Genomic DNA, 12399 nt, shown 5'->3' on the forward strand with positions numbered 1-12399 from the left:
GTATTACAACTTCATCTGCCTTGGGTAGCAAGATTCCATTTAGCCCTTGTACCTTGCAGACTGAAGTAACATGCAACAAGTGTTTTATTAAGCAACTGAAGTTATTCAATTTTTCAGGGCAGCATGACTGCAGATAGAATATTCAAGTGTGTTAAATGTACTAACTGCATTTTTTCCCTTCAAAGAACACAGACTACAGAAAGTGACTCAAAAGGAAAAACAAATCCACGTAGCATGCACTCCATATGCACTGCTGCTGCTTTAACTCACTATAAAATACTTCAATTTTAGAAGCACAACTGCAAGAAACAGACCAGCTGATGACAGACTTGAGAGCTTCAGACACCTGTGTATTTCTAGTGCAACCTTGACTACACACTGATATTTACTTAATTTGAATTAATTTGCAAGTATTTATTAAATCACTTTGTAGACACTATCACTGAAGGACTGGAATCATCTGCAAGTGAGACCATGACAAATAATCCCACAAAAGCAATGATCCTATTGTTTTTGATACAAGTTCAGTAAGCCACTCCAAAAAATTTAATTTTCAAAAATATTCTGGACTCATTCTGTAGATGAGATATATTTAGAACTTGCTTACTTAATGCACTGTGAATTGAAAACATCATGAGAACAAACCTCTGGAAATTTTACCATGGTGTATTATTCAAGACAGCACTGCATCCACCAAGGGATTAAGTGCTGCAGCATCTACAGGAATTCTGCAACTTCAGTGACAATGGCAGCTACCTTAAGGCATTAATTCAGCCAGAAAACAGAATTAAAAATAAATGAAATCTCTATTCTGTGACTCATGCAGAATTTCTGGGTAGAGAAGTTAGACAATTATCATTCATAGCTACTTCTTCATAAAGGCACAAAGCATAATTAAGCAGCACAAACTAATTTTATTTTTTTTTGCAATACCATAATAGGAAGGTAACACATCACTGAAGAGGACCTAAAAGGTCTGTATTTTATTTGAACTTAAACCTTCACTACAATTCAATATTTCCACAGAAGCTTTAATCCAAGTTCAAGCACCCATTAATTATTTATGGAGTTTTATTCCCTTTGAGTCCCCTGAGTAAAGATAGCTTAATGCAAACTATCTTGAAGGTGGAGGTATCATGGCAATGCTGCAGTAGCAGTGAGCATAAATAATTTGCCTGAATCAGAATTATGACTAAATAACTAAAAAACTGCACTTGGAGTCTATTAATGAGAACTAAGATGCAACCACTTCCACTTTCAGATTCAGTAAAGTGTACAGCCCAACATGGTACTAAAATCTTAAGAAATAGGCATATTCTGACCTGTGCTGCAGAGACTGAGTGTGCAGTGTGTATATATACACATATATATGTAAATAGAAAAATACAGATATACGTATATATATTAAAGCAGGTACAGCCAAGAAATAAAACAGGTCGAGGTTCTTCTGATCTTACACTCAGGGGACAGGTGGTTAAGTGAAATAGAACAGAACTTTGTCTAGATTTTCTTTAATTCAGGTACCATCTAAGTATGTACTTGGACTCAAGGGGCTTCCCAGATCCTCTCAATTACCAAAATGAGCAAGGTAATAATGTCAGGACTATGACAAGGATTTAGTATCCAGACATCCCCAGCTGGGGCCACTAATTAACCAAGGGCAATTAATGGTAAGGCAGGCTTTGATACCACATTTCTTGGGATGATGTTATACAGAGGAAACCCAGCAAACCCTTCCTTCCCTGAGGAGCACAGATGCTTTTGTAGTTATTGAGTTACCTTAACATATTTTGCATACATCTGTTCATCCAGAGGAAAGCTCTGGACATTCCTCTCATCTCTGGCATGGAAAGTACCTAATTTAATCCATTTGTTTGTTGGATACCTAGAAAGGAAACAATGGAGTCAGGTAATGAAATGCAGGAATTCACTGTTTACAGCTATTTCCCTAAGTTTCTCCAAATGCCTTTCCAAAGCAGAAATACATTGTTCTTTCCATCTGCAAGGTAACAGCAATGTTCTCAACCCAAAACCTCAGCAGGAGCTTCACACAATGACAGCAATGTGCAATCCCTTGAAGCACAAAACCCCAAAAATCCAATCACTGAATTCAGCCAGCCTACAAGGAAGCCCCCCCAGATGAACAGTGAAGAACACAACACCTGACAGGTTGTATTACTGCAAGCAGGCAGCAGAAAACTGAGCAAAGCAGAGCTACAGCTGCACAACAGAACAAGTGTTCAAAGGTTCTAAGGCTCTAACCCTACCTGCTTTAGGCATCCAAGAAGAAAAGGAGTTTTTCTGATGCCCTTTGAAGGTCTGCTCACTCACAGACCAGAATTTATCTGCTCACTCCAGAAAGCAGTAGGGGAACAGCACTGCCTAAATCTTTGTGAAGCCACCCTCTAAGCAGCCATCTGGCCAACCTGTAGCACTCTCATCCCTTCCAATTTCTCAATAGTGTACTACTCTTTTTTTCTTTTTGAAAAATTTGTGGGGTTTTGGACAGAGTTCAGCATTAAAGACAGCTCAAACCATGTGAAAATGGTTTGAATTACAAGGAAGGGGAGAGCCCACAACCTCAGTAGCATTTTATTAAGGAATTTTATGATCTGCTATCCACTACCCAGTTGCTATATAAATTCTCCTCCTCAATAAATTTTTCCTTTTGATTTTCAAGGTGGCAAAGGAAAAAAACTTCTAGCAACTGCTAATATACACAAAGAAAAACCATGTGACTTCACATGACATTACACTTTGCATAGTAAGAAGCATACACAGATCATGCCTCATAAAGCCTTGCATCTAATAATGATTTCATTTTTTTCATTCAGAAGGATGAGTTTAGGTAACATACCTGTCACTAATTGACACCAGAAAGTCTTTAGGAGTGGAAGAGAATAATTCATGGTTTGCAATGTCAAACTGCTTTACTTGCACTGGTTCACAGAGCTCAACAACAAACCTTAAAGATAAAAAGTAAAATTTTTTTAAAGAAAAGACTTTTCCTTCTACAGTTACAGTCTTCAGCCCTTCACCTCATTATCACATCTATCACTGGGTATAAGGAGGACACTACTAAAATGTGCCATAAGAATCAGTGGATATTTACTTTAATGACTATAGGTAGCACCTGCAGCCACAAGAGCTTTATCCATCCTGTATTCAAAGGCATCAAGTCACAGAACTAAAAACTCAGGACAGCAAACATAATTTAAATCACACCTGAAGTACCAATTAACTGTCCTACAGTTATTTAACAGTAAGAGAAAGAAACCAAGAATCTTTATTTGAATGCTCAAGTGCTTTATCTGCCATAAGATAATTATGCAAAACTTACACATATTAAGATAAATAAAAATATCACCCTAATATTACTTCTCAGTATCAGAGCTAGATTTCTGTGGAAGATACAATAAATCATCTTGTGCTAATTCTGCCAGAGCTCCTCACACACCCATTCCAAGGAGCAGCACACCAAGGTCAGGTCAGTACCACAGCAACAGAAAACTGTCATCACCTCCTGCCACAAACATGAACCTCAGGAACTTACCAGATTTTAGTGCTGCAAGGATTGAGCATATAAAGATCCATGTTTTCCATCAAAATAGCTGAAGTGCTCTGTAGAAAGAAAAAAAATTAGTATTTTAAGTGGCATGGTAGATACCAACAGCATCAAGGATTTTCCCCCTCTTTCCAACAACAATTTCAAATTGTAGAATAGTATCAAGTTTCACAACACTCTGAGCAAGACAATTATCCAGGACACAGTATGCCATACTTTGGGGCAATCATGGATTATTTACTGTGGTGAGCTCTTCAATATAACTCTGTTCAGTTGTTCAGTTTCTGTAGGAAGTAGACTCTGCTCCCATTTTCTGAACACATTTGAAAAGACATCAAGTCCTATAGCAATCTCTCTTAAAAAAAGATCACTGATCACTGTTTATGTCCTATTTTTATAAATCAAAATCCCAATAAATCTGAATACAGCTTCACAAACCAGTGTTCAATTTTAAGTTTACTTTGGGCTACTTGCTGCATAACAGTACACTAAAATAAAGCACACTAATAATTAATAAATGCTTACCTTTGCCTCTGGATTTGCTGCCAAAATTTTGGCACCACACTCCACAGATGCATAGTTATTCCTGTTTTTCTGGACCTTTTTAGTGGAATGCTGCCCACCAACAGCAGAAGGGTGCATTGACTGACCTAGGAACAAGAAAATATTGCTACTATAACAAACCACACAAACAAGCAGTATTTGCACTGTCAGGGAGCTTCTGCTCACTGCTTTTATATAATGAAGGCTATTAATTACGTAGTTCTAGCAGAAAAATGAAGTTCCAGGCTGCATTCCAAATTGAGACAGTCCCTCTATTCAGCTCTTGTATGAGATGACAGTGGTCTGTATTTAGACCAAACTAATGAATCCTGAACTTACTCTTTTCTTTCTCCACTTCCATGACTTTCTTTTTCCATTCATCAAATGTTGGAATGTCTCCAGGGTCCTTTGGAGTTATAACTGATGTAGGGTCAATTTCTCCTGTCTTCTTAAAGTCTTTCTGCAAAAAAAAGAATCACCAATTGTGAATATTTTTCAGGACCAACAATGAAAACAAAGATGAACTTCAAAAAAACAAAGCATGCTCTGATCAAGTCAAGGGCAGAGACATCATTTGCACCCGTGTTAACAACTTAGAGCCAATGTAAGCAAGATTACAAGCCAGAAAAAACATGTGATGATTTTCTCTCAATTACAGATTATTTCACTGAAATACTGGCAATTTTTGTGGCTAAGCTCACACATTTTAAATAAAAACACCTGCATTTTCTTCCCAATTTTTGGTTTTCCTCTTCCTAATGAAGAAAAGTTTCCCTGTAGCAAAAATATTTAAACAATGCTTGCCACAACAGAATTCCAAAGGTTCCCTGGAATTTCTGAACATCCCAAAAACAGCAGAATGATTAAAGGAAGCATTTCTAAGTATCTCAGAAATAAGGTTTTGGACTTGCCTGACAAAGAAAGAACCCTGCCAACTAAACTGCACATTATTCCATTTCAAGTCTTCACTTCTCCTGTGTACTAACATTTTCAGCATGCCACCAAATGAGTGAACATTTTTTGGTAGGCATTTCAAGTGTAGAGGTTATTTTGTAGACAACATTTTAAAGGTATCTGTCAAGTGACAGTTTAAACATGATCCTAAACCAGCAAAAAATAGTATTGTTGTGGCCTTGGTCATTCTGATTTTAAAGAGTCTTTTTATAAAAACACAAGCTTCAGGAATTACCTCACCACCAGAGCATGAAAGAAGTCATACAGTAAAGCACAGAAGGCCAAGTGATACTTCTGGGACAGAATAGAAACACATCACATATTTTACCAGTGGTAATAACCAAAGAGAGAGCATTACTCCTGTGTGTATGAGGGGATACCAGCATTGCTTACCTCCCTTTTTAAGTTCTCTGAAGCATTAAGAGCAGATTTTTGCTCATCTGCCCCTTTTTCAGCTGCTGAAACTTTGGACTCAAACTCAGATTTTGTCTTCTTTCCCTTGCCATGTGAAGATGATATGTTCTCTATATGCTGGCCTGCAAGGCTGAAAGTTTAAAAGAGTATTAGGATGTAGAATATGGTCAGCCACAGGCAATATTGCACACACACAGCTATGTAGATAAGCAAGCACATGCAAATGTTGGGTGCAAAGCCAGCAGAGAGAAGAACAACTCCCTTTTAAGTATTGCTTGGATACTCACCTCTCTGGTGGACTGACAAAAGAGGAAGGCTCACTCTGAGGGTCAGCCTCAAGTGTCCCACCAATATCACAGTCAGGTTCTGACTGCTCAGCTTCACTAGAGCTGACTACAGGGATATCAGCACGGGAATTCTCTATTGCACTGAAGGGAAACAAACAACATGCTTTTTTAGCCTTCTGATCACACAAGGAACCCTGACAATCAACCACAAAGATAAGTAGAAATTTTAATAAGGCACCAGTCTCACAGAAATAATACAGAAAAGAAGAATGAAACGTGCAGTACTTGTGGAATAGCATTCTCAGGTGTACCCATGGAAGAACAGAATCTCCTTTTCCAACCAGTTTGTCCCAGAAATGAACTCAAAACAGGCTTCTCATCTCCCAGAATTCTCATCCTAACATCTTAACACTGCAATGGATAATTCTTCCCAGCATCACTACAAACCAACAACATCTTCCTAGTTACCTGGCTGCCAGCAATCTTCTTTTCCCTTTCAAGAAACGAAACAGAGACTGAGTTCCCTCACTAAAAGCTCCTCATGTTCCCAAGTCAAGAGGCAGCAGTCAGAACAGAACTTGGCTAAAACTAGAGGAGAATGGGGGGTAGACAAGTAGAGCCAGCCAGACTTCCTTTCTACTGATTTATTTCTTTTTTGCTGGTGTAATAAGAATCAGGTAACCCAGCAGACCATTATCCAAGCTGTACCAACAGCCCAAACCAGCTCATCTGCCCACTGCTTCAGCTCCTTTCTCCCAGGAAGGCTGAGCACAGCCCATCAGACAAATCCTGAGGCACAAACCAAACAGAAAGCCTCCCATCTGCTCTTCAGGAATGATGGAATGAGTGGGGAGAAAGATGGACAAACAGTAGCTCTCAAGTGGTAACTTCTGCCTGTCCTCTCCTCTCCAGCACAGGGATGCCTTTCAGGATGCAGGCTACAGCCACATCTAAGGAAAAGCTTTACTCTGCCTTCTAAATTTCCACATAAGCTTTCTTTAATGGAAGCAGCAAACTAGGTTAATCCAGTATCATGACAGAGCTGCCAAAACACAAACAGCACGTCAGCAACTTAAAAGGGGATCTTTTCAGTTCTCTGACTGCTACAATTTATCAACAGAAGCAGCTGCAACCAACCCAGGGAGACAATTTCACATGAAAAATTTCCTGTGGTATAAAACAAAAAACTCATAGGTATTCCAAGACTTTTTGCTATGTAGCAAATCTAACAAATATGAATACAAGAATTTATTAGCTAGAAACAGGGAGTATTTACCCTGTATGTCCCAAAATGTCTCCATCTGAGATGCAGGGTTTGGCTCTACATGCAACTCTTTACTGATTAAATAAGGCTGACCACTACACAAAACTGAAAAGCTCCACATATTCTCCATTTCAGTGGGTAGGTGACAGTATGAATAATCATCAACTGAATAAAAGATGGGATGAGAATGAACTTAAAAATTTCTTTGCTCTCAGGGTGTACCTGACTGGCCTCAAGTAACTAATTATGGCAGCAGGTGAGTCCAAAAGCTGTACTGTTCTCTAACCTTTGGACACCTTGATTTGCCTTAATTTTTAAAATCCATTATTAAGCCCACTTTGCACAGCAGGTTCCTTACTTCCAGACAGAAAGAGCTCAGATTATTTTTCAGTAATTTTTCCTCAGATTAGACTTAGGTAGAAAAGTTACACTCAGTGCTGTCAAAAAAAAGGATTCACTACAAAGTGAAACTTGTTTGGAATAAAATTCCTTCCAAAATATTTTGACTAAGAGGTTCTGCTGAAATATTAGACCAGTAACACCAGAGAGAGCTGGGCTTTGTTACACTGTCAGTAATCAGCATCTAAACCAGCAAAAAGGTAAAAAAAGAAGTCTGAAGATAACAAATGCAACTGTGTCTTTTTAAAGATCTTGTGTAAGGATGGAGCTGGAGCACAGCTGGTTTGGCTATTAATCTGTTCATTACTGAGAGCTGAAGTGCAGTTTGAAATAATGGATCAACATGATTCTCTGCTACAGCAGGTCTGCCCTTTCCTCCTGTAAATGGCACTGGTGTCACAACATGGTCCCCAGCATGAACTCATCCCCCCAGGTGTTCCAAACCAAGTTTCAATTTTCATTTCTTTCACAGTTCAAGTCTTCAGAGTTCACCACTGCAGTATTCCCCAGCTATGGCAGCCAGACATTTTCCAACAATTACCAGACAACAGGCTGAATGTTTCAAAGAAAATAACATCCTGTCTCCTTCTAGGACCTGACAAAAGTAGAGCTTACAACACATTACATAAATAAATCAATGGAGTAGTCCAAAATAAGCTATAAAAAGAACAGGCTGAAGCTACATTCCAGTTCTGTCTTATAAAAACTGCAAATTTTGGAAGGCTTCCAATTAAAGGCACTGATGAAGTACCAAAATGTGTTTAAGTGTTAGCCCTGGCAGACTAGGCAAGATCAGCCAGCAAACAAAATTTCCATATCTTTTCTATGGTAAAGAAATGAAATTTGGTAAAGCAGGAAAAGTGAATGCTTAAAAAGCCCAAAACACCAAAGACAAGTCTACTTCATTTTCAGCGTGCTCAATTTCTATCTAACAAAATACTTCATTTTTATCAGCAGTCAGAACAAGACTACTTCCCTTAGAACACATCAAAAAGCCCAACACAGGACTTTGTGAAAATCCTTGGAAGATGCACACATGAATTTCCTTAGTACAGTTCACATTTGACAGTACAACATCCCAGAAGAAGAGGGAAACAAAAAGGACATGGATTTAGAAAGGTGCCTGCAGCAGAGGCAGCTCTGCAATACACTGAGCACTAAACTGCAAATATGAGAATTGGCTATTTTTCAAAAGTCTCCCACTATCAGAACTTGAGACTCACTGTTTTTAAGTCCCAAGATAAAATTGTGCAGAGTACTTCCTTAAGTGAAAGCAGAGGCCATTGCTGAAGCAGCCTCAGTGCTTGTTGACCCAGATGTGAAAGCACATTTGTGGAGGCAGAAATCCTAATGGTAAAGCCCTGAGGGCTTTTATAGTACAGATTATCTAAGCACGTTGGCTTTTTTTCAAAGCAGCAGCTTAGAAACTGATCATGGCAATAGTGTTGCACCTCATGCAAGTACACAACTGTTTATCCACACACTGAGGAAATGGGGGCACACTCCATGAGCACTGACACTAAACCAGCAAAACAACTGTGGGGAGCAATCCCATCTTATCCCCATTAAACATTTTAACAAGACCAAAACAACAAAATTGCAGGAGCTTACTCAGGCTGTGAGACTGGAGGAATCTCTGAGGTAGGTGAACTGGAAGTGTTTTCAGTGCTTGGGACTATGCTGGAGGAAGCTTCATTTACATCTACTGAAGGTGGACTCACAACTTCAGGCTGGCTTGTTTCACTTATTTCTGTTGTCTGTAAAAACATTCCAGGTGAATATACATTTTTCAACACCTCAGTAAAAAAAGCATTCACAAGGCAACATCTGCTATGGAGTCCTGTCAGAAATCAATTTTATTTCTTCTTATACCTAGGTGGCATTTTGTGCTACTCTGGGATAGCTGCAGTACTCTTCTTTAGTTTGCAATAATCATTTAAAACTACCAATTGGAAAAGGCCTGTGCAACAGCTTCCTCAATAATGCATTTCAATAGAGATTGCCATGAGAAAAGCAGCTTGAATATTGCAGCAAAAAGGAAACAGTTCTATTTGCATGCTCCATCACAATCAAATGTACTGTTTTAATCCTAAACTAAATTTTAGAGAAGGCTTTTAATTTCATCACTCTAATGGAGGTACAAAATTATTTAAAGCCTATTCCACGCTGTAAGTGAACAGAGAGATAAATCACTTTTCATTTTTGAGTGTTTAGCAGTCTTATTTATTCTAGGTCTTCAGTTTTCATAACCACACTCAAAACAAGGCTGTGTAAATCAGAAAGAGCCTATAACCACTAAAACAGGGGAGATTAACTCCTGCAGCAAAAGGAAATATTACTGTACATAGGTCTCTTGTCAATAGCTACACTACTGCAAGTTATCTCACTAAACATGAAGGGATCAGGAAGGTTTCACAGATTTAAACACCCAAACCATGAAATAAATATTCTGCAGTATTTCCTACGTGTGAAGTCTTGTAATCTACAAAACAAAAATATGCAATCAAATAAACAGTCTTTAACAGTGGGTTTACAACATTTAATACCAAGCACTGACTTAACAGCATCAATGGCACTGAGCTGAAATACAACCCTTTTCCCATTTTAACAAAGGAAATTAAAGTGATAGAAGCCATGAAAGATCAAAGCTAAAATGGACTCCTATAATCACCAAGTCTGATCTACATAAAAGACCTCAGAGAAGACTTCTTATGTTTAATTTATAAATAGACATCCATACCTACAACATCCAATTTTAATTTATCTTGGAAAGTTTTTAGTCAGTACCTCCAAATACTAAATTACTCATTATTTATGCACATGGGAAATGCAAGGGCTGTTAGCTCACACATTTTCTCTTTTACTGGAAACATGAGTCTGACAGCAACCCAGTGTACAGGTGAAATGTGAGAGGTGGTCACTATGAACTTTAGATAACCAAAATGAAAGACTGAAATGCAAGAAGCATTTGCAGACTGTATGAAGACAGTGAATGAAACAAAAGCCTTGCCTGGTCAGATTTTGTCAGGTCATTGAGCAGCTCTTCCATTGAGTAACTCTGTGTACTGGAGACACCATGCTCAGGGTCCAGGCTGGGAGCAGCCTCTTCCCCCTGGGATGTTGGAGGCAAAACAATAAAAAAAATTAAAAATTATAAAAATCAGTCAGTCTGCAGGCACAGGCTTTCCATGATGAGCCAGAGCCATTAATGAATCACAGCACTTCTTCCACCAGCAAAAAAAAAGAAACCAAGCTACATTCATCTTCAGAACCACTGCCCACCTGTGTTTAAAATCTCATCAGCACAAAGACTACAGCAAGCTAAAGTAACTCAGTTAAATCTTCATTCTAGCATCGTCTTAAATCTTTCAGTTTGTTTGCTAAGCAAAGTTCCTCATTCTACTATGACTTCCCATATTGACAAACCCTCCCTCTCTATCTCCCTGCTGCCCAAAAGAGCAGAAAAAGAAAATTCTAAGCTGGCTTGCATCAGACCTTTAGAAAATAACACGTGGCACATTTCAGTTGTAGCATTCTTATCAGCAGAATTACAGAAATTACACAAATCTGCCAGAACCTTTTAAAGCAACCTTCTCTTCTACAAGTAAAAATTCACTAAATAAAAAGTAACAACACTTGAGGGGAAAAAGTTTTAAACCCACCAGAATAAAATTAGCAAGAATTAGCACTTGCCCTTCAAGCTTTAAGTTGTGACTACAAAATATGCAAGCTGCTTTAGAGCAATACCTTAAAACACAGCAAGAAATGTGGTAGAAATTTACACTTATTTTATTTTCTAAGGGCCAAATACTGCAGGTGCCAGTGCTGAGACCCAAAATGGGCTGCTGAGCTATACAACACTACATGATATTAATTGGAGAGAATTAAGGCATCCACTGAAGAGCAGGAGCTACAAATCTGAGCTGACAAACCTTGGAGACAACTGAACAACACTTTCCCTCAAATATTATTAGCTCACATCCCAGTCCCTGAGATGAAATAGCATCCATGGCTGGAAGAGACAACTGATCAAGGGCTGCAGAGCTGTTTCTCTGGAGCAGGACTGCTCCAGCAGCTTCATTAGGAGTAATAGACACTTGCTTAAGATCTCTCATCCACCCAAGAGATTTTCTTAATGAGTGAAAACAACAGTCTTACATTAGTTTTCACATCTTTAGGTTTCAGCTCAGAACTCTGCTTAACAAAGCAGCCACACTAACAGAATGAAAGGAAGAATGTTGCAGAGTAGGAAATCATCCACCAGTGGCTTCCCAGTCTCAAAGCTTACTTCAACTTTTCAGTATGATTGCATCAGACATTAAATTCAAGCAGAACTCTTTTTTTAGGCAGCCAGAAGAACAGGACTAAGTGCAATTTGACTGCACAAGCTGGCAAAAAAAAAGAGCTACTCTAGTTGGTGAAATGCTTAAAAAACTTACAATATTTAAAGGCATTTTTCATGGTCAGGCAGCTCTCCACTGGAGTCAGCTAGAATGCTCTACACACATTTCCCAAGTTTATTGTGGCATATAAAAGCTTTTTTGGAATGAAGACTCTGACTAACACTACTACAGATTGTTGGAGGAAATAGGAAAACCAACACATCAATACTACCCACGTTTAGAGTAGGACTGATTCTGTACCTGGGTAAATAAATAAATGAAATTACATGGTTTTCTGACTCAACAGCCTGGGAATTCACTGCACAGTGCAAGAGGCAGAAACTTGTCATGAGTTAATCAGGGTGGGACAATCATGCTCAATTAACCTGAAGTGCTGAGTAAAGTAAAAATGAAAGGGACCAGAGCTTATTTACTATGCCTTTCAGAAACACATTTCAGCCTTCTTATTTTTTATTGAACAGGAGAAATACAAAGTGATATACGTGACTTAAGCCAATTAACTTTAAATCTTCTATTTAGGATAACAATCATCTGTACACTGTTTTTAATACAACACAGATGGAACTGGCA

At 38.5% G+C, this 12399-nt stretch overlaps 1 protein-coding gene across 5 annotated transcripts in view; it reads right to left on the minus strand.

Annotated features, from left to right (window-relative positions):
- Positions 1–12399, minus strand: part of SUCO (SUN domain containing ossification factor) — a 37801-nt gene that overhangs the window by 14069 nt on the left and 11333 nt on the right. For 3 of the 5 annotated variants that reach the window (XM_079313615.1, XM_079313614.1, XM_079313618.1), the window contains exons 3-11: positions 10437–10538; positions 9038–9183; positions 5764–5904; positions 5456–5606; positions 4448–4568; positions 4091–4215; positions 3554–3621; positions 2858–2965; positions 1780–1885 (exon numbers count right to left, since the gene is read on the minus strand). In XM_079313615.1, the coding sequence (XP_079169741.1) occupies positions 1780–1885; positions 2858–2965; positions 3554–3621; positions 4091–4215; positions 4448–4568; positions 5456–5606; positions 5764–5904; positions 9038–9183; positions 10437–10538 (1068 nt within the window). The remainder of the gene's footprint in view (positions 1–1779; positions 1886–2857; positions 2966–3553; positions 3622–4090; positions 4216–4447; positions 4569–5455; positions 5607–5763; positions 5905–9037; positions 9184–10436; positions 10539–12399) is intronic. The other 2 variants (XM_079313617.1, XM_079313616.1) reach the window with 1 other exon arrangement.

The sequence above is a fragment of the Erithacus rubecula genome (genome assembly GCF_903797595.1).
Source record: "Erithacus rubecula genome assembly, chromosome: 10".
Classification (NCBI taxonomy): Eukaryota; Metazoa; Chordata; class Aves; order Passeriformes; family Muscicapidae; genus Erithacus; species Erithacus rubecula.